The sequence below is a fragment of the Homalodisca vitripennis genome, chromosome 5 (assembly GCF_021130785.1).
Source record: "Homalodisca vitripennis isolate AUS2020 chromosome 5, UT_GWSS_2.1, whole genome shotgun sequence".
In the NCBI taxonomy this organism is placed as follows: Eukaryota; Metazoa; Arthropoda; class Insecta; order Hemiptera; family Cicadellidae; genus Homalodisca; species Homalodisca vitripennis.
The window spans coordinates 2,958,780-2,982,522 of NC_060211.1; the positions used below are offsets into that span (position 1 = coordinate 2,958,780).

Here is a 23,743-nt window from a genome sequence, read left to right on the forward strand (position 1 = left end):
GGTTACAAAGTTACAATTCTTAGATTCGTTTTGATATTCTGTCTAGGTAAAATATCACAATTACTAATTTCACATTAATTCCCAGAATTATCGGAGCTTAGTTTAACGTATTCTGATAATTAACAATAATCAACAGATACAAGAATCAACAGAATACTTCAGTACAAGTTTTAGGACTTAAATGGATGAAGGATGAATGTAATGGATGAGGATTTTACGTAGATACAATTTTTAAGGAAATAAAATTATTTGTCTGCATTAATATTATTTTACTTTTATATTAGATTTACTTAGTACAAAGGATACAGTTCTAGGAATAAAGAAACATTATTCCTGAAGCTAGATAGATTTCAAAATGTTGACAGTAGATTTTGCCCCCGGTTCTCCCCCCACCCCCTACAGTACGCCCCTGTGATTCAGAAGTTCAAATGTTTCCCAGCAATATCTCAATGACCAGTAACATCAAAGGAAGACTGCTGTTTAATATTGATTCCAAACCGCTAGAACTCCGGTGATTTTGTCTTGGAAAAGTGATATAATTTACTTTTCATCCCTTTACCACTCTGTAACCGAGGCAATTACAACATTCTTTAAAAAAATAATTATTTTGAACATTAGGTGACACTGGAACCTCAATTTTAATTTACCAGGAGCCTCAATCTATAATGAACCCAAGTACCTCGTACAACTTTCATGTATCACGTCATAAGCTACTACGATAAATCGTATGGCCTTTGATGGCCATCTAAACTTTTCAGAAGTTCATTCGGAAATACAATTCTTTAATATGCTGTATTACGAGTTAATTCTTGAATCCAGATGCTGGAATGAAGGTATCTCCTGGAGAGCCTCTGAAGGATCACAGACCTTACCACTACACACCCACACTCACTGCTGGCCGGGCACACCGCATCCTTACTTCCTACTTCCTCTCGAGTGATCAGTTTGTGCTACGACGTACATAAACAATTCTTTTATATACTGATATGATTTTATAAAACACGGTATCTAAACGATGAAATAAATTCAATGCGGCACGTATGTTGAATGTTAAAGTTGTGCAATGGTATTTTGTTAATACATCTTAGTAAATCCCTTTGAATTTAAACCAGTTTCACTACATCATATTAGGACACTTTTTCTATATTTAGGTGTAAATATTTTGACCGTGCGGTGAGTTCGAGTGTGATGGCACTCATGTTGGTTAGGGTTCTCTGCTCAGCATATAACACATTAAACTAGCAAGACTTCCTCAGCAACAATATTCGGGTTCGTAATCACTCAGGACCCGCAATACTCTGCATATAACACATTAAACTAGCAAGACTTCCTCAGGAACAATATTCGGGTTCGTAATCACTCAGGACCCGCAATACTCTGCATATAACACATTAAACTAGCAAGACTTCCTCAGCAACAATATTCGGGTTCGTAATCACTCAGGACCCGCAATACTCTGCATATAACACATTAAACTAGCAAGACTTCCTCAGCAACAATATTCGGGTTCGTAATCACTCAGGACCCGCAATACTCTGCATATAACACATTAAACTAGCAAGACTTCCTCAGGAACAATATTCGGGTTCGTAATCACTCAGGACCCGCAATACTCTGCATATAACACATTAAACTAGCAAGACTTCCTCAGGAACAATATTCGGGTTCGTAATCACTCAGGACCCGCAATACTCTGCATATAACACATTAAACTAGCAAGACTTCCTCAGGAACAATATTCGGGTTCGTAATCACTCAGGACCCGCAATACTCTGCATATAACACATTAAACTAGCAAGACTTCCTCAGGAACAATATTCGGGTTCGTAATCACTCAGGACCCGCAATACTCTGCATATAACACATTAAACTAGCAAGACTTCCTCAGCAACAATATTCGGGTTCGTAATCACTCAGGACCCGCAATACTCTGCATATAACACATTAAACTAGCAAGACTTCCTCAGGAACAATATTAGGGTTCGTAATCACTCAGGACCCGCAATACTCAGCATATATAACACATTAAACTAGCAAGACTTCCTCAGCAACAATATTCGGGTTCGTAATCGTAATCACTCAGGACCCGCAATACTCTGCATATAACACATTATTAAACTAGCAAGACTTCCTCAGCAACAATATTCGGGTTCGTAATCACTCAGGACCCGCAATACTCTGCATATAACACATTAAACTAGCAAGACTTCCTCAGCAACAATATTAGGGTTCGTAATCACTCAGGACCCGCAATACTCTGCATATAAACATTAAACTAGCAAGACTTCCTCAGCAACAATATTCGGGTTCGTAATCACTCAGGACCCGCAATACTCTGCATATAAACATTAAACTAGCAAGACTTCCTCAGCAACAATATTAGGGTTCGTAATCACTCAGGACCCGCAATACTCTGCATATAACACATTAAACTAGCAAGACTTCCTCAGCAACAATATTCGGGTTCGTAATCACTCAGGACCCGCAATACTCTGCATGCATATAAACATTAAAACTAGCAAGACTTCCTCAGCAACAATATTCGGGTTCGTAATCACTCAGGACCCGCAATACTCTGCATATAAACATTAAACTAGCAAGACTTCCTCAGCAACAATATTCGGGTTCGTAATCACTCAGGACCCGCAATACTCTGCATATAAACATTAAACTAGCAAGACTTCCTCAGCAACAATATTCGGGTTCGTAATCACTCAGGACCCGCAATACTCTGCATATAAACATTAAACTAGCAAGACTTCCTCAGCAACAATATTCGGGTTCGTAATCACTCAGGACCCGCAATACTCTGCATATAACACATTAAACTAGCAAGACTTCCTCAGCAACAATATTCGGGTTCGTAATCACTCAGGACCCGCAATACTCTGCATATAACACATTAAACTAGCAAGACTTCCTCAGCAACAATATTCGGGTTCGTAATCACTCAGGACCCGCAATACTCTGCATATAACACATTAAACTAGCAAGACTTCCTCAGCAACAATATTAGGGTTCGTAATCACTCAGGACCCGCAATACTCTGCATATAAACATTAAACTAGCAAGACTTCCTCAGCAACAATATTAGGGTTCGTAATCACTCAGGACCCGCAATACTCTGCATATAAACATTAAACTAGCAAGACTTCCTCAGCAACAATATTAGGGTTCGTAATCACTCAGGACCGCAATACTCAGCATATAACACATTAAACTAGCAAGACTTCCTCAGCAACAATATTAGGGTTCGTAATCACTCAGGACCCGCAATACTCTGCATATAACACATGAAACTAGCAAGAATTCCTCAGCAACAATATTAGGGTTCGTAATCACTCAGGACCCGCAATACTCTGCATATAACACATTAAACTAGCAAGAATTCCTCAGCAACAATATTAGGGTTCGTAATCACTCAGGACCCGCAATACTCTGCATATAAACATTAAAATAGCAAGAATTCCTCAGGAACAATATTTTATAAAAACTGTTACAATTAGTTTGCTAGTTGCCAATATCGCAGTGTGACGGGTACGGCAGCTATCCCGAGAACCGAGTCTTGTCGAGCGTGGCTGCTGCTTGGATGGGTGACTGCTGAGCGATGCTGTCCTTGCAAGCAGTCCGCCTACCCGCCGTTGGTGTTGGTTTTTATTTCCACAACGCCGTAAAATTAAAAGAAATCCATGGTTGAACATTACTTGATGACTCAGATGTTCAACTGCTGCACGTCTTCCCCCTCGTCTTAGCAGTAATTAATTCCTAGTTTTGAGAATAGCTGTCTTTTCTCATTACTACAAACGTTTATATTTTTGTACCTTTTTTTATTTATTTTTACTGTCGAATATTTGTATCTTGTAATTATTTATTTTAATGTTTATTTATTTTTATTTATTAAGTGCGTTACTCTGTTGACATTTCTTGTATTTTTAACTGTGTAAAGGTAAACAAAAATGTCAAAATAAATATATTACCTTTCAAATTTCCACTGAATTCAAATTCTAGTGTTGCTTATTTAAATGTTATTTATTGAATTTATATATATATATATTATTTTTACAATTAATAATAATTTTCTGTCGGTTTAATCAAACGATAACAGAAGCAGAATTTGACCTTGTTAAGATAAACCTTGTTAGAATTGACTTTTTAAGATTTCATGTGTATTTTATTATATCAGTCTCGATAAAATATGACATCCTGTGTTCGTCTGGACGCTAATATATTACCCAGATGTTCGTAAAATCTATGTATTTCCATAAACTAAAACTATTACACATACGAGTTTTATAAGAGAACTTATATATTTATAAAAATTTCAATGTTGGAGTTTTTATAAAGAGAGTTTTAATACACATCCGTAATAATGCTATTTGCAGATTCCTTGGAAGCGAGAACCGTGATACATTTTTCAGTAACGTCCAGAGAAGTCGAATCGTATATGAAATCTTATCCACTGCCATATTTGGAAAGAAGAAGAAAGGGGAAGTTGGGATCGATAGGTTGGTAGACGAAGGAGTCTTCTCTTCGTCATTTCCTCTTCATGATGTAAGTGTAAGGTGCCACTGTGTTCAACACAAACAGTAGCAATTTATTAAAAGTAAAATACCTATACAATTAATTTTTTTTGCAATATAAGGTAGCTGTGTGTCCAGACTAATTCATGTATATAGCTATAGCTCTTGATATGGAATTTTATACTGTCATAATTTTAAAATAATAAATTGGGAATATCCTTGACTTATCTAAAACGTACATCATATTCGTTTTACATGAACTAGCAGAAGCTCTGGTAAGTTAATTACTACCTATCTTTTTCGACGTCTCTTAAAGAACCTGAAAGTTAAACAAACTTTAAATTACAAATTTAAAAGCAGCTACTTTTGACCTTAATCGATTAGCAGATGTAAACTTGGAAAAAGCACCGACACGCTGTTTGAATATCAGGTCCAAGAGACTGTTTTATTTTCATATCCAACTCAAATATAACATCATTTTTTAACATTCCAGCAAAGTTTGTAATAGGTTTTTAATTAATTCTTAATCCCCGAATAAATCAGACGTAATGTTTACTAATTATGCACATTCTTTATGGTAATAAATCTGGTATGTTTGTTGAGTTCGTTTGACAAAATAGAAAAGTGCAAATTCTAATCAGGATATCTTTTGTGTTAATTTTTATTTTTTATTTTTCAGGGTCCTTATGAGTGTAAAAACATGAAAGGAAGTGAGGTACCTCTAAACCCCAGACAGGTTCTCTACGAGTATTGGGCTCGGTGGGGGAAATGGTACAAGTACCAACCTTTAGACCACATCCGAGAATACTTCGGGGAAAAGATAGCAATATACTTCGCTTGGTTAGGTAAGGCATTCAACTCTTATTAGTAAAGTATAAACTTGATACTTAAAATTTTTCATTTGAACAAATATTTTATTTATTTTAAACAATTGTTAATTAGTAATATTTTTTAAGCTGGAATTTGTTGTTTGTTCCACTTTATTTCTTTATGCGAATACAGAACGTTTAAAATTTGACATACCAGTATGTATAAAAGGAAAAAATAAAACCAAGACGGAATAACATTACCTTATTAGAATTAATTTTAATATCAGATTCTTCCCAAATACTACACAATTATTCGCACATTTTAGATCTATTATTTCTTTATGTATTCTTTGTATTGCATGACAGCTCTATAAGTATTTTTTAACGCTCTTATATAGTGAGCGAGGAACCCCTTTCTTTTGGGAGCTCACTTTTGGGATTGAAAATCTGTAAAATCTTTTTAAAGAACCATAAAACCGCTGCTCTATAAACATTCTGAATCTAAAGTACCATAAATCAGAAAATCTCAGTCGTGTGCTTCTAATTGAAAACAGCTGAACACAAGCTAGAGCTCAAAGTTTATAAATAACAGAAATCGTGTGTGTGTGTGTGTGTGTGTGTGTGTGTGTGTGTGTGTGTGTGTGTGTGTGTGTGTGTGTGTGTGTGTGTGTGTGTGCGTGTGCGTGCGTGCGTGGGCGTGTGTGTGTCACATATAATTATGTGTTTTGAGAGTGTTATGAGTTCTGTTTGCAGAACACGCTTCCTCACAATCTACACCTAGTATTATAATGCAATTTTACTTTTTTATTGATGTGCTAATGGATTTACATATGAAGTGTATTACAGAACTCAGTACACGAATAAAGGTAATAGTTAAATAAATAGGGTATGTGTATTGACCTAGATTTTGCGAAGTCACGGTGCTTCAGAATGATGTACTTCAGGTGTGAATAATGATGTGAATGTGTGACAGGTTTCTACACGGGATGGCTGCTGCCGGCAGCTATGGTGGGGTTGCTGGTGTTCCTGTACGGGGTGTTCACTATGAACAACAACCGCTTGGCGCTGGAAGTGTGTAACAGCGGGGGTAGTTACAAGATGTGCCCTCTGTGTGACGAGAAGATTGGCTGCAAATATTGGGATCTCAGTGATGTCTGTGATGATGCCAAGATTGCCTACTTGTTCGACCACCCAGGAACTGTATTTTACGCTGTTTTCGTTTCTTTCTGGGGTGAGTGTGCGCACTTTTAACTTGTACTTTTTAAACTTAACAATATTATTTATAATTGGATTGAAATATGTAGTTAAAATTTGAAAAAATTATGTAAAATTAGATAGGCTATCACAACAGTAAGTTAGCATATCCTAGAGTTATATCATACTCAAACTTATTATAAATGACAACTAAATCAATATAAATACATTTTTATCTCTGACTATAAATAACCTCCCGTTGTTACTCCCATACAGAGACAGCAGTTTAACTCCAGAATTCGGCCAATAAGTTTCAAATAAATGCCCTCATTCTTTGTGCTTAGTATTGATATTACAAAACTAAATTTGAGCTGTATGAAAATAATTTGAAACCTGTAAAACACTTTACAGCCTTGTTTTTTTTTATTCGAACGGTCAAACAAAGAATTTTTATATATTTAAAACTTTTTTAACCGAGAAACCTCCCAGAATTCTACGATTATGATTGACAGTATCTAGAGCGTAAGAGTGTTTGTGTTTTTTAACGCCGTACTTATGCTGTTGTACACATTAAGATGGTCACCATTATCGAATTCTTTTGACTAAATTAACACTTAAAAACTACCAAAAATATAAACGTATAATAAGCTGATTGTATTAAATCAATAAGGTTTGATCCACAATAGTACAAATTCCAATAATAATAGAAAATTATATTTGTACTTTAATAGCGATTTCTTTGATTATAGTGTATTGCACTAAATACACTTGTCCTTGACTATCCTAAATACAATCTATACTATCCTAGCATAGTCATGAATTAGTAATTTTACTAAAGGATAAATCTTAGTGTACATACGAGTATTGTGGTGTACTAACTAACTACACTGGAGGGCACATTAATACCGAGATCGATGCTTCATACTCGTTCAGTATAAATTGGTGTTGTTCATTATGTTACACTGTATTTACTTGTTCCTCAGCTAAGATAATAATACTTGAAGAAACTATTTTCACATAAGAAGAATATTTAATGCAATGATATGAGTTTTTGAGGTATTTTATAAAACAGTAATATTGAGAACCCATTGCAGCCGTGACATTTTTGGAATACTGGAAGAGAAAATCGGCTTCTTTGGCTCACCACTGGGACTGCATGGGGTTCAAGGACGAGGAGGAGCGCCCTAGGCCTGAATTTGCCGCGAGAGCGCCTTTCTTCGAGAGGAACCCTGTCACTGGGATTCCTGAGCCCAGTTTCCCGAAAGCTCTCAGGAATAAACGAGTGGCTGCGGGAATCGGCATAGTCTTCCTGATGGTAATGTTTCATTTACATTGTTTCAATTACAGCAAAAATACGATACAATACTTATATCTAGATGCCTAAAACCGATTTGTATTGAGTAAGCACACGGCCTCGCTTTACTTTCAATCGAACGATAAAATTTGTCTTTTCGATTCCTTGTTATCCTTTTGTTTTGAGCAGGCGTTTCCAGAGAAGAAAACTAGAATTCTTAGGAGTACCTTTTTTGGCAAGTTGTTTTTAAGTGATGATCTGTTGAAGCTTAATGATGAAGTTGCCCAATGGTATTATTTGACTAAATATTTGGATTCTTCCGACGCAAGAAGACAAAAATATTTATCCTTAAAGCGGGAGTATAGAGCCAGTATTACAGTCACTGTCATCCAAAGTGCTTGTTGAAATAAATACTTCTTCTAAGTCAAGACGATATAGGAAATAATAAATGAAAATAAGGCAAGGAAGAGGTTTCTTCTTGTGCTCCTAACACCATTAAAATTGGAATGCCTTGTTATTGGTGATCCAAAATATGTCTAGAACTTTCTCAATAATTTCTTTATAAACGTTGCTCCAAATGTTTTGACTTCATCAGATACCTTTAGTTCGTATTTAAATGGGAGTGGTAACAGTTCTTCATTATTTTTATCGTCTGTTCCAAGATAGAGATACAAGATACAATCAGGGCCCCTAAACGAAAGAAATATTCAGGTTATTATGAAATATCATCTATACTACTGAAGACATGATGGGAATTTTTAATCAATCCACTTATTCACTTAATGTTTTCAGTGGTATTTTCCCAAACGCTTTAAAACTGTCAACATAAAACCCTCCCGCAAAAAAGTAAAAATGGATGCCCCTGACAAGTTTAGACCAATCTCTTTTTATCAAAAGTTTTCTGAAGTTTTGAAAAAACAATCCTTATTAGGTTGTGGTCTTTTATTAATCAAAATAATTTTTGTTCAACAATCACTTTGGATTTGTTTGTCAAAGGTAGATGAACTGTCGGTGCGATGATCACACTTATTATAAGCTAGTTAATGCTCTGGGTAAAGTTAAATCTGCTTCAGGTGTCGTTGTTTATCTACGCAAGGCATTTAGTATGGTTTCCATGATGTTCTGATGGATAAAATCGAGAGTATTGGAGTGAGTGGTGCAGCAAAGAAATTTATTTCATCATACTTTAAGGAACGCTGAGAAGTAGTTAGATGTTTCTCGTACATGGTTTTACTTTAAGGCGTTGTGTTTCTGATGTGTAAACAGTGAGTGCCGGAGTCCCCTAAGGCTCCATTCTCGGATCTCATTTATTCATTTTTACATCAATTACAGGGGTTGTGTAGCAGATGCCCATTTGTGTTTGTTTTCAGACTACACGTTACTTATTTTAGACGGTCAATGTCGTGAGGCCTTGGTATCGGGCCTTGGAGGCCTTTGTTAATATGTGTGTGGAATCCAATAGGATTGTCCAGTGGTTTATAGAAAAATTGTTTGACTATAAACACTGGTAAGACCAAGTTACTAGATTTCACAATCACAGAGAAGCGCTATAATAGTATCGGTGTTTGGTCGATAACGTGGGAGTCGTTTCTGAACAAAATATTAACAAAATATAAGATCTTGGGTCTGTCTGTTGACATGAATTTTAATTGTCCCTCACATATAAACATTGTATCACGGATGTTTGTACTGCGTAGGCTTGCACACTTCACAAATACATCTGTTCTTCTTACAGCATACTATCTTGTGACTTTCCCATACGCTGTGGCAATCTGGGGATGAGAAAGAATTAATTCTAATTGTATCTTAATCTTACAAACTAAGGTATTGCAGATTATTGCTGAAATTCGTCAAAGAGAGTATCGAAAACCTATTTTTAAGAAGTTTAAAATCCTAACATTCATATATTTTATAAATTAATTTGTTTTTAAAGAGAAGCGTAGCATTTTTCAGTCTCTTATACCACAATTTAAATACAGTCTCAGAAACAACCCCAAATTAAATACCCCTGTCCACACTATGTTTATTATGTACAGGACTACTGTGTCATGTACCATGTTAGTCATTAATAAATTAAATACTATGTTTGAATGGTTATTTTGACGCAAGCCCATGCATGGATATACGGTTAATGACAATGAAGAATATTTAACTTTGACTCTGAAATCGGTACAGGAATTTCTCCTGAAGAAGGAATCGATCGTTAAGCACACTAGTTTTTGTAAAGGTCGAAACTGGAAGGTATCGAAAGAGTTATAAATATCAGACTGTATTTTCTTCCCAGATCATATTTCCCTTGACTTTACAAACTTACAACTTACCGTCAGATACAGACTGAACGCAATATATCTGAGGATTTCAACCAAATAGTCGTGTGTGTGTGTGTGAAGCTGGCGCTGTTTTAACATTTATTTACATATTTGGCTGTTGGTTTTAAGTGTGTTAAGACCGCAGAAAACAGTTGTCATACATTTTACCTTTGATACCCAACTAGCTCGCCTAGCAAAGAAATTCTTTCTCAGGGGAATTACTCTCTCGATTCTACAAAAGAAAGACAGGTTGTGGGCTTATTCTACGCTAATTGGCTCTACAAGCTCCTGGACAATTAGTAGTAATGTTATAATGAAATTGTGTTTTTAACGTATTACAGTTTACCAAAGTTGAAATACTTAATGATTTTAGAGTAAAACTAGGCTCATATAAACGAATTTAAACTTATAAGTTTAACTAGTGATGAAATTGTGATAAGGATTCATACGAGTATATTTCTGCTGTTAAATTAGTAAACACAATAGCTTTCTATTAATTAATTAAAATAGAATGCTGATGTAAGCCTGATTGATATAAAGTTTTGTAATTTCTATCCAGTTTCATCTATATGACAAAATATCGCATTAATCGAGCAATGTGAGGAGAATGTTTGGGGTGTCTCTAAACTGGCTTCGTAACTCTCTTACTTAAATGTATCACCAATAAGTATTACTTGTAGAGTTAAAGTTAACATTTTAGAGTACAGCCTCAGGTCTAAGGCAACAGGATATTTAAGTTAACCCAAATGTGGTTCCCATCTTGTTACACTTCGTATCCTGCTGATCCTTCCGTTCTTGTTAGTGTTCCCGCTCAAACCTGTGGGGTCTCCAATTAGCTAACGTGGTTCGGCGTGCCTACATTTCGCGTATGTTCCATACAATTATATCAACTGGGCAACTGGAAAATTGTGTATTTTCTTGTAGGCTATTACCTTTTCTGAATACTTTTTTAACTTTCTTATATAGCATAAAAATTTAAGCGTACAAAGTTTAAAATTAGCCTTCATCATTAATAGCCAACTGTACATGCGTCAATCTTGATTCTACCCAATAAGAACGATGTTAAAATTTAAACACTTGTAGACCCTTACTTTTGGTCGTACAGTTATGGGAGATGTCTCATTTGAAAATACAATCCACACACACACACATATATATATATATATATATATATATATATATATATATATATATATATATATATATCTAAACTATTATTGTAGTTATCATTTTAATGTAAAGTATTTTTTTTTTTTTATATGTTAAAATACAAAATCGTTTTATAAGGAAACGCTAAAAAGCGTTTTTATTTGTATTATTTATATTTTTAAAATAAGATATTCTCCGTAACTGTTCTGCTAAAGTTTAGGTTATAACAGTACTTGTAGTTTATCACTGTCTTGTGCGACTAAAATTAAGATGCGTGACAGTAAAACTGTTTCTCAAAGATACAGGGCAAATCTCGTATTTAGTGCAATCCAATGTAGGCTACCTTTTATTTGAGGTACAAAAAGTGGTATTTTTGCAATGAAGCATATATGTATATAGTTATTTATTTTATAATAAGATCTTATAATATATTATTATTATTATTATTATTGTTATTATTATTATTATTATTATTAATGATTAATTGCTTATACGCTGAAGAGGCTTAACACTGTGGTTGAGTTTATTCTTTTTTATTTTTTTTATTGACCCCATTCCTCCTCCTGTGCAGTGCAAATAATTTTTGCAATTTTGAAATATTTTTCAAATCCTGGTGAGATATTTTGTCAAAATGTAAAATATTATATTTAAATTAATTACGTAACTGCAGAACACAACATGACTCGTTAATAAAAGGAGTTGAAGGAGGCCCTTGGAATTTCCATACTATCCAATTAGTCACTCATGCTCTAGTACAATAGCATAATTGGTTGTTGACTGTGTTGATTTCTCTGTTGGAATAAGAAACCAACATAACAGGCAGTTTTGCAAATTAACGAGGTGGTCTAGGTTCAGTTACAAACAGATTTCAGTATATTTTTGTCTACCTTACTAAAATATTACATTAGTACGTATTTCGTACTAGCTCATATTAAACCTAGTTAAAGCACTTACTACTCACTAGATCTTCATTGGTTCTGAATTTAAATTATAAAATAATAAGATAAAGGAGTATTCTGCATAAGGTTCTTAAGTTTAAAGATACAAATAGTTTTAAAAATTACAAAGTAATTTTTTACTTAAAAAGAATAGAATAGAATATAGAATAGAATATATTTATTTCCATCTTTTTTCATTTATGTTACATAATAAGATGACAACTTGGAAAAGGCAAATAACCACCATTTGCCAGTATTCGGTGGTTATTTTGGTAATTTAATTATAACATAATTACAACTTAAATTAGTAGTCTTCCGTAATAAATTAACATTTTTATTTTTTCGGCTTCTGTAGCGCATACCAACTAATAATAATAAAAAATAAGTATGTAAGAGAACGAAAAAAAACCATATTTAATAATTGCACCTACTTTACAGTTATATCACCGTTAAAGAGAAAATAATTGAAGAGCATCACATTAAAGATATACAAAATTTATAACAATATAGATTAATACTAAATTAGATCGTAAGCTAGACAGTCAAAGTTAGGAAACAATATACAGTAAAATGCCTAAATCGTCAATATTATTGAGCCAAATTTTAACCTTTTTGGAAAACAATTTAAAACTAGTAATTTGTTTTATATTATCAGGTAAAAGATTGAAGCATTTTGGACCTAAGTATACAAATGTTTTTACAAAGAATGATCTGTTTACCTTTGGTCTAACAAAAAAACGGCGGACTGTGCTTCGAGTTGAATAAAACAAATTTTCAGTTCCACTGTTGCCGCTCTTTTTGAAAAATGCTTGAAGAACTTTAAACACAAAAAGGTTTTTTATATGGTAAAATTTGCAGATGTTTTGAAAAGATAGTCAGTGTGTTCACGCTGTTTTTTAAAAAGCATAATTCTCACAAAGTGTTTTTGGGTCACAAAAAGTTTATTAATTAAGTTATCATAAGGCGCCACCCCAAAACTGCAGCCCATATTGAAGGCGGGAGTTTATCAAACGCGTAATACAGTGATCTTAAAACAAGTTATGTCACAGATATTTCTTAAGAAATAGAATGTTCGAATTGATTTCCTGATTTCGGCGTGTAATTTATTTTATATGACTTTTCCACGTTATTTTGTTGTCAATTAAAAATTCCAAGGTATTTTAATTTCGGGTGTTTGTTGAATAACTTCGCAGGTACAATTTTGTACATCTATAAACAATTGTTGTGGTACTTAAACTCATAGTCAAATTCAAAACCAGTCAAATCAAAGTTTTAAAATTTTTGTTTTTGTTTTTGATGCATTTATTACCATTGCATTCCTGTTACACCAATTGTTCAGTAAAGCTAAGTCATGAATTATCGACTCTTTAATTGTAGCCCAGTTTTCAGACGAATACAAGAATGCAATATCATCGGCAAATGCTATGATTTCTCCACGAAACTTTTCTAATAAGAGATCATTAATAAAGAAGGAAAAGAGATCTGCCGATAGAACTGAGCCTTGAAGAACGCCGATATTTACTTAAATTTATGTCACTCAAAACGTTGCGTATCCGAAACTTGTTGTTCTCTATTTTGAAGAAAAGTTAGAAACCAATTTAGTGTAGGGCCTCTAATGCCGGTTACTTCTAGTTTTGTTAAAAGATAATCATGACGGACTAAGTCAAACGCTTTTCTGAAATCAATAAATAAGCCTGTTACTTTTTTGCCAGAATTTAAATTTTGTATAAACCATATGCATAAGTTTTTCAATCGCGTCCTCTGTGCTTTTACCTTTTTTAAAACCGAATTGATTGTTAGAAAAAAATTTTTTTTGAATAAAGAAAACTTAAAAATCTTGTTCTCATAAGTTTTTCCAGCAGTTTCGAGAAAATTGAGAGCAGTGTGATTGGCCTATACTGCTCTAACAATTCTGGATTTCCGCCCTTGAAAATTGGCACAACTATTGATTTCTTTAAAAACCGTAGGGAACACTCCGGTAGCAAAGCTTATATTGATTAAGTTTGGCTAAGGGGTCAGAAATGACATGATTTATTTTCTTTAAAAGAGATTACATTAATGCTATCAAAGCCGGAAGACTTTTTGTTCTGAATACTTCGAATTGTACTTTCCACTTCATCTTTGTCTACAGGAAAAAGAAACATTGATTGATTTTGTCTTTGTAAATTAGTAAACGTTTCATTACTTTGGCCTAGATTCTGATAAATAAATTTGGTGCTCGAAAAATAGTTGTTAAATTCATTTGCTATAACATCCTCACTTTCAATAGTGCGGCCATTTTGAAGAGTAATTTTACCAATTGGTTGCTTTTTGTTTCCTAATAAACTGTTTATCAAGCGCCACTGTTCGCTGGACGGCCACCGCAGTTGTGAAACAGCTCTCAGCATAGTACCGGTTTTTTCTCTCGTCGAGGTCAATTGTAAGTTTATTTTTAAAACGTGTGAAGTAGCTCCTGAGATTTTGATTGTAAGGGGAGCGTTTTAAACTGATTGTAAAGCAATTTTCTTCTTTTCTAAACGATTAAGTAGCGCCTCATTCATCCAGGGACTAATCGCTCTAGCCTTAGCCAGTTTATTACTAATAGTTGTAACTTGCGTACTTAAATTTATGCAATCAGTAATTTTTGCTGAGAAAATTTTGAAAACTAACATCGATATTGTTATTTTGTAGCAAACTATCCCACTTAACACTAAGAAGGTCGTCTACTAGTTTTTCGAAATTGGTAACCCTTTTTGAACTTAAAATATTTTTAATATCTCTTGTATTTACGTTGCGGTTTTTATCAGCCAAAAAAGACAATCCGATTGCACAGTGGTCCGTTAACCCAATATCAAAGATAGCAATTTCGAAGTTCTCAAAATTACGATATCTTAAAGAAATATGATCCAAACAAGTTTTCGAAAATTGTGTCACTCGCGTATGCTTATGACACAAAAAACATAAAATATACTGTAGGTAATCTAACGTGAATGTAATTAATTCTGTTCATTTATTTTGTTCCTTTAGACATTAAATTATGAAAAATTGCAAGAATAAATTATGAACAAAGTACTATAAAATGAATTAATTTATCATGATAATCGAAATTTTTGATAACTAGTGCTGGAATAAACTAAATTAAACGTTTTTGTACGAAAGTTTAATTGGGTGTAGATGAAAGTCGACATTGACAGTCTCTAGGTAGAGAGCTATCAGGGCCAAGAGAGAGAAGACAAGAACGAACAGCATTTTTCCTTTAATAATCTAAGAATTTCGTGCTTGTATGTATTTTTAATATAAGATTATCACAGGCATAAAACCAGTGTTAAATATAACGATGATTGCCTTTGCAAACAAAAAGGAGGGTCTCATAGCCAAAACCGATTACTACTTAAACATCCTGGACGCCTTACTTATAAATGAGTGTTTATAGCAATTGGCGAGAATATTCTATGGAATATATTTTGTCTCATGATGATTATTAAAGACCGTTCAAACTTTACATCAGTATGAATTTAAACCAAAATTTGATTAAATAAATCTTAACCGATTAAAATTCTTAAACATCTTTAGGGTAATGCAGTGTGCAACTTAAGTGTGACAACATTTTCCATACATAACCTTTTTAGTTTATAGATCTTGACCTAAATGTAATTGGATTATTGTAATAACACATATTAACCACTCATAGGTTGCCTTTTAATAAATGGATAAATGCTGTGTTAAGTTATGTCGCAGGCCTTACTTGTGCCTTACTGTGGACTTTAACCAAAAAGATTATGAACATTCAATGAAAGTATAATTTATCTGAGCACACTTACTGATAACTGTATAAGCCAAAATCCAGGACTAAAACTATTGCCCTCCCTACACATGCAAGGATATTTGAGCTTAGGATTATTATGGAGTGCCGATAGCTTTACCAATACCATCGACCTTGTCCTGGCACAGGACCACCAGTGGCCCATGAGTAGGGACAGAATAAAACTTAACAGCGGATCAGCCTCTCCTACAAAAAAACATTTAACCGAAAGTTGCATGAACTTCATATGGAAAATATTTTTATGGAGGAAAGTTGCCTGATGACATTGTAATAGAGCAGAGTCTCGGGCATATATATTTAATTACGGTAAGACTAGCATTAAACTTGAGTGAATGCATTTTAACCGTATTTGACTAGTTATAAAAGACTTATAAGGAACTTCACTTATAACTTTCCATTCAAATCCGATCACTCAAGGGGCCGAGCAAGTGTTACTTATGTCTGTCTCTCTATCTCTACATTCAGTATTTCGGAAACAAGCTGACCTATAGACTTGAAATTCTGCATGAAGCTTCTTTTTCATGTAGGCAACACAGAGTTTGATAAAGGCGCATGTCACTCCATAGGATTTGGCTGAGCGTTAGCGAACATTTTTGCATTGTTCTTATGGATAGCTGAGTTAGCAATGAGAGAATATTAGAATAAATAAATTTATAAACAAACTTTGTACAATATAATTATATGAGATTTTAACATTTGATATTTTTATTCATAATAGCCTGGAATGGAAATTCAATCTTAAATAATGTCAGTGACAATATTCAACTTCAGCGCACTCTTGCATTGTAGTACCTACCCTCCCTAGTACATCACAACTTACATTATTTGAACTCTGCTATGAAATCTACTTAATAAACAATAATGTCAATTCATCATGTGGCAAGATATCTCGAGAACGATTTCATCTGTAGACTTCTTACCTGCCACTGCAAGACTGAGTTCTATGTGGTGAGTGTTCAACCGTGGTAGTAGATTAACACAATATCTCTCTTGTCTAATGGGGGGATGTAAGCATTTCTGTTCTGTTTGATTGTCCCTTTTACTACTATAACTGCAGGACTTCTCGAGACTGTAATGAGCTGTAGACTTGACATTTCACATGAAACTTCTTACCTGCCACTACAAGACTGAGTTCTATGTGGTGAGTGTTCAACCGTGGTAGTAGATTAACACAATATCTCTCTTGTCTAATGGGGGGATGTAAGCATTTCTGTTCTGTTTGATTGTCCCTTTTACTACTATAACTGCAGGACTTCTCGAGACTGTAATGAGCTGTAGACTTGACATTTCACATGAAACTTCTTACCTGCCACTACAAGACTGAGTTCTATGTGGTGAGTGTTCAACCGTGGTTAGTAGATTAACACAATATCTCTCTTGTCTAATGGGGGGATGTAAGCATTTCTGTTCTGTTTGATTGTCCCTTTTACTACTATAACTGCAGGACTTCTCGAGACTGTAATGAGCTGTAGACTTGACATTTCACATGAAACTTCTTACCTGCCACTACTACAAGACTGAGTTCTATGTGGTGAGTGTTCAACCGTCCTGGTAGTAGATTAACACAATATCTTCTTGTCTAATGGGGGGATGTAAGCATTTCTGTTCTGTTTGATTGTCCCTTTTACTACTATATCTGCAGGACTTCTCGAGACTGTAATGAGCTGTAGACTTGACATTTCACATGAAACTTCTTACCTGCCACTACAAGACTGAGTTCCATGTGGTGAGTGTTCAACCGTGGGTAGTAGATTAACACAATATCTCTCTTGTCTAATGGGGGGATGTAAGCATTTCTGTTCTGTTTGATTGTCCCTTTTACTACTATAACTACAGGACTTCTCGAGACTGTAATGAGCTGTAGACTTGACATTTCACATGAAACTTCTTACCTGCCACTACAAGACTGAGTTCTATGTGGTGAGTGTTCACCGTGGTAGTAGATTAACACAATATCTCTCTTGTCTAATGGGGGGGATGTAAGCATTTCTGTTCTGTTTGATTGTCCCTTTTACTACTATATCTGCAGGACTTCTCGAGACTGTAATGAGCTGTTAGACTTGACATTTCACATGAAACTTCTTACCTGCCACTACAAGACTGAGTTCCATGTGGTGAGTGTTCAACCGTGGTAGTAGATTAACACAATATCTCTCTTGTCTAATGGGGGGATGTAAGCATTTCTGTTCTGTTTGATTGTCCTTTTATACTATATCTGCAGGACTTCTCGAGACTGTAATGAGCTGTAGACTTGACATTTCCACATGAAACTTCTTACCTGCCACTACAAGACTGAGTTCTATGTGGTGAGTGTTCAACCATGGTAGTAGATTAACACAATATCTCTCTTGTCTAATGGGGGGATGTAAGCATTTCTGTTCTGTTTGATTGTCCCTTTTACTACTATAACTGCAGGACTTCTCGAGACTGTAATGAGCTGTAGACTTGACATTTCACATGAAAACTTCTTACCTGCCACTACAAGACTGAGTTCCATGTGGTGAGTGTTCAAAACGTGGTAGTAGATTAACACAATATCTCTCTTGTCTAATGGGGGGGATGTAAGCATTTCTGTTCTGTTTGATTGTCCCTTTTACTACTATATCTGCAGGACTTCTCGAGACTGTAATGAGCTGTAGACGTGACATTTCACATGAAACTTCTTACCTGCCACTACAAGATCTGAGTTCCATGTGGTGAGTGTTCAACCGTGGTAGTAGATTAACACAATATCTCTCTTGTCTAATGGGGGGATGTAAGCATTTCTGTTCTGTTTGATTGTCCTTTTACTACTATATCTGCAGGACTTCTCGAGACTGTAATGAGCTGTAGACTTGACATTTCACATGATGAAACTTCTTACCTGCCACTACAAGACTGAGTTCTATGTGGTGAGTGTTCAACCATGGTAGTAGATTAACACAATATCTCTCTTGTCTAATGGGGGGATGTAAGCATTTCTGTTCTGTTTGATTGTCCCTTTTACTACTATAACTGCAGGACTTCTCGAGACTGTAATGAGCTGTAGACTTGACATTTCACATGAAACTTCTTACCTGCCACTACAAGACTGAGTTCTATGTGGTGAGTGTTCAACCGTGGTAGTAGATTAACACAATATCTCTCTTATCTAATGGGGGGATGTAAGCATTTCTGTTCTGTTTGATTGTCCCTTTTACTACTATAACTGCAGGACTTCTCGAGACTGTAATGAGCTGTAGACTTGACATTTCACATGAAACTTCTTACCTGCCACTACAAGACTGAGTTCCATGTGGTGAGTGTTCAACCGTGGTAGTAGATTAACACAATATCTCTCTTGTCTAATGGGGGGATGTAAGCATTTCTGTTCTGTTTGATTGTCCCTTTTACTACTATAACTGCAGGACTTCTCGAGACTGTAATGAGCTGTAGACTTGACATTTCACATGAAACTTCTTACCTGCCACTACAAGACTGAGTTCCATGTGGTGAGTGTTCAACCGTGGTAGTAGATTAACACAATATCTCTCTTGTCTAATGGGGGGATGTAAGCATTTCTGTTCTGTTTGATTGTCCCTTTTACTACTATATCTGCAGGACTTCTCGAGACTGTAATGAGCTGTAGACTTGACATTTCACATGAAACTTCTTACCTGCCACTACAAGACTGAGTTCTATGTGGTGAGTGTTCAACCGTGGTAGTAGATTAACACAATATCTCTCTTGTCTAATGGGGGGATGTAAGCATTTCTGTTCTGTTTGATTGTCCCTTTTACTACTATAACTGCAGGACTTCTCGAGACTGTAATGAGCTGTAGACTTGACATTTCACATGAAACTTCTTACCTGCCACTACAAGACTGAGTTCTATGTGGTGAGTGTTCAACCGTGGTAGTAGATTAACACAATATCTCTCTTGTCTAATGGGGGGATGTAAGCATTTCTGTTCTGTTTGATTGTCCCTTTTACTACTATAACTGCAGGACTTCTCGAGACTGTAATGAGCTGTAGACTTGACATTTCGCTTGCAACCTTGTGAAGCCTGTTATGTGACGTTTTTAAATAACAGTAAATAACTGAATATTTTCAACTGATAACAATACTAACTCTTTGTTACAGATATCATTAGTTATCATCTTCATAATTGCAGTGATAATCTACAGAGTGTTAATATCCATGCCACTGTTCCAAAACCAAACATTCCGCTCTCAGGCTCAGAGCATTGCCAATGTGTCTGGTGCAGTGGTTAATTTGGTCATCATCATGCTTATGAGTAGAATGTATGAAAACCTTGCCTATCGTCTTACTTCATGGGGTATGTATCTTCTCACTTTAACTGAACTCTTAGGTTTTTAGCTCGTACATTTTTGATAAATCTATAATAGTCTGTATAACAATTATACAACAAAAATTATGTTATTTTAGATAGGACTTTTAATATAATTACTTAATATTAGGTAGATTTAAATAAATTTTCCTATTGCCTATCGCCTAACAGACATCTAGGATATAACTTCTTTTCTACACGATGGCTATTTATATTGTCAAAATTGTATGACACATATGCATAGCTTTTAAATTCATACTTCAGTTTAAGGCATACTTTAATAAGTTGTGTTGTTAAATAATTTCAACTGAATGCAGTGTGATGACACTTAGGGCCATGTCTTGGACAACTTTGTAATTCAGCACAGTTCGTCAGACTGTCAAATATGAATATAGCAAATACACATGCATGAAATATTTAAAATAGATTTTTATAATTTTTTTTATTGTAATATGCCACGAGTTTGAACTTAGGCAAAATCTGCACCCTTTGTGACTCTCTGCAGAGAAGATTCTCATAGCAGCGAGATCTTTTGTATATCTTAAGCCATAACCATATTATGGTTAAAATGGGCCTAGAGCAAGATGAATACAGCGTGAGCGTGTACCTTGTATCGTACTCTACATACATCTTGGTGCTAGTGCTTGATTCTCCACCTACTCCTGGGCAGGAAATAAATATAGTTGATTATACTTTTGATAATCATAAAACATAATGTATAAATCAAAGTCAGCTTTTTATCAATAAATTTTAAAGTTAGCTTAATTTTTACCATATTTAACACTTTTTTGGCAAAGTAGGCCTTCTTTTTCTTCTATACATTATTTATGATTTCCATCACCAAAAAAAATGTTCAAGTGTATTTTTTACAATATAATTAAAACAACTGTATGTTTTACAGAAATGCATCGAACACAGACCGAGTTTGATGACAACTTAACCTTCAAGGTGTTCATCTTCCAGTTTGTCAATTACTACTCATCTATCTTCTATATAGCCTTCTTTAAAGGTCGTTTTGTGGGCTATCCAGGGAATTATACTCTTATCTTAAGCCTTAGAAATGAAGATGTAAGTCTATTTATCTAGTTGTTCACTACTTCTGTATCAGTATATTCACATTTGTTCTCTTGCATGCTTCTATAATCCTCTTGAATTTGGAGTTATTTATCATGTATGAATAAAATTAAAATGACTATATCCTGTGGTTTTGTGATCATTTCTGGGAAATATAACACGAGTATTGGGGGCAACTCCTTTTGAAAACACATCTTAAGTATTCTGGAGACATGTTACAGTCATAGGAAGATCTTCTGTAAAATCTTCTGAACATTTGTATTGTGTCACAAAACTATGCAAACCATTATGGACAGAAAGTAGTTGTCTGAATGAGTTTGAGATTTTATCCTACAACTGACAAGCTATGTTGTTCTAGTGCAGTGCCGGCGGCTGTTTGATCGAACTCGCTCAGCAACTGGCTGTCATTATGATTGGCAAGCAGATAATTAACAACGCACAAGAAATTCTTCTGCCAAAAATTAAAGCTTGGTGGCACAACAAGAGGGTATGATCCACATTATACTTTGACTATATAAGTGCTAACCTAAGAAACAAATTACCCTTGTTATTAGATCAATAGTTAAGTAGTTTTCTAAGTTTTGTGTTTTGTATCAGGTGAAACTGTCGAAGAAGCACACAAAGACCAGGTGGGAAGAAGACTACCAACTTGTAGATAATGAAGGTCTTTTTGAAGAGTATTTGGAAATGGGTGAGAGATGTGATATTTATCTAAATATCCCAATAAGCCTGATAAAAAATTATAAATCAAACTAATTAATCATTTTCCAAGTAAACAAAAAATCACAAAAGTAATACTCTATAAAAAGGAAGGCAAAACGGATATTAAGAACTATAGACAAGTATCATACTTTCTACAATTTCTAAAATCTATTAAATATTTTGATTTAATTTGATATGTAGAGAGCTATCAATATCTTCTTTGTACATGCAACCAAATATAGCATCCAATAATTTTGTTCAACTGTAAAATTCATAATTCATTCAAAACTACTTTCAAGACCACTTATTTCAAACTTATAAAATTACTCATATTATACAAATTGAAAATGTTCATTTACACAGCAACCTTTCTCGGCCAATAGAGAGTATTCTAGTTGTCTGTACATTTTTACACATTTTTTTTTATTATTAATCAAGACATTTTTTTAGATATCCTTTTTACTGATACTGATAAGAATATGTTTCCTTAAAACTGAATTGTTGTTTCAGTCCTCCAATTCGGATTCATTACCATATTTGTGGCCGCTTTTCCGCTGGCACCTTTATTTGCACTTTTGAACAACTGGGTAGAGATTAGACTGGATGCACAAAAGTTTGTCTGTGAGAACAGAAGAATTGTGGCGGAGCGAGCAGAAAACATTGGAATATGGTTCAAAATCCTGCACATGCTCGCTCACCTTGCTGTGATAAGTAATGTAAGTAAACAGTTACCAGTAATCGATCAATTTCTTTATTTGTCAATGCATAGTGAAATACAAAGGGGTAAACAGTTTAAATAATGTAAAATTACAATTTTGTTAACTTCAAAAATTACATGGTCAAATAAAATAGGTTATGTTGATATGCGATGAAATCATTGTCATTATAGAGCTTAGCTTGGCTGTAGTTGGGTCGTTCTGTCAACCATTTGCTGAGTCCCTCTTCAGATCCTGTCCTCTCATTCTTCTCAGTTGTTCTAGGAGATGAGTCTGCAGGCAATTTAGAGTGGTTTTTAGAAGGAACTTTCCGGTCCCGACTGAAATTTACCAAGGTAATACCCCTTTTCAACCAGAGTAGCACCTCTGATGCAAACCAATAATCGCCCAATTGCCTTGATACCCACAGTTGAAAAAGTGGCCCTTAATAGACTTGTTGACCATCTTGTACTATGCAATCTGCTTACTGATAAACAACATGGTTTTATAAAAGGTAAATCCACAATATCTGTTGTAGTGAGCCTAATAGAGTATATTTTAGACCATCTTGAAGAAGGGAATACAACCACATCCATTTTACTCGAATTCAGTAAGGCTTTTTGAATGTCCTAACCATGAACAACGTCTAAATAAAGTGGAGGCTTTAGGTATATCGGATACTTCTTTGCGATGGTTGAGCAGTTACATGACAAACAGACAGCAGCTGGTTGTTTTAAAATACACAGACAAGGGTGTAACTCGCTTAGTAAGATCTAGCCCGCTAGAGACCTCAAGAGGAGTTCTGTTCTCGGCTCTGTCTTATTCATATTATTTAGAAACAATCTTGCCAGATACCTGGAAGAATATGCATCAACTATTATGTTTGCAGATGATACTATTCTACTCCTTAGTGATAAACATCCAGAATCACTTGAAATTTCTTAATAC

The 23,743-nt window shown here is 34.7% G+C and overlaps 1 protein-coding gene across 5 annotated transcripts in view; it reads left to right on the forward strand.

The window, feature by feature from the left end:
• The window catches only part of LOC124361723 (anoctamin-7-like), a 168,653-nt gene that overhangs the window by 130,935 nt on the left and 13,975 nt on the right, over window positions 1–23,743 (forward strand). For all 5 annotated transcript variants that reach the window (XM_046815657.1, XM_046815654.1, XM_046815656.1 and 2 more), the window contains 9 exons: window positions 4,383–4,551; window positions 5,200–5,365; window positions 6,303–6,560; window positions 7,618–7,838; window positions 20,117–20,312; window positions 21,226–21,392; window positions 21,757–21,885; window positions 21,996–22,089; window positions 22,611–22,816. In XM_046815657.1, coding sequence (XP_046671613.1) covers window positions 4,383–4,551; window positions 5,200–5,365; window positions 6,303–6,560; window positions 7,618–7,838; window positions 20,117–20,312; window positions 21,226–21,392; window positions 21,757–21,885; window positions 21,996–22,089; window positions 22,611–22,816 — 1,606 coding nt within the window. The remainder of the gene's footprint in view (window positions 1–4,382; window positions 4,552–5,199; window positions 5,366–6,302; window positions 6,561–7,617; window positions 7,839–20,116; window positions 20,313–21,225; window positions 21,393–21,756; window positions 21,886–21,995; window positions 22,090–22,610; window positions 22,817–23,743) is intronic.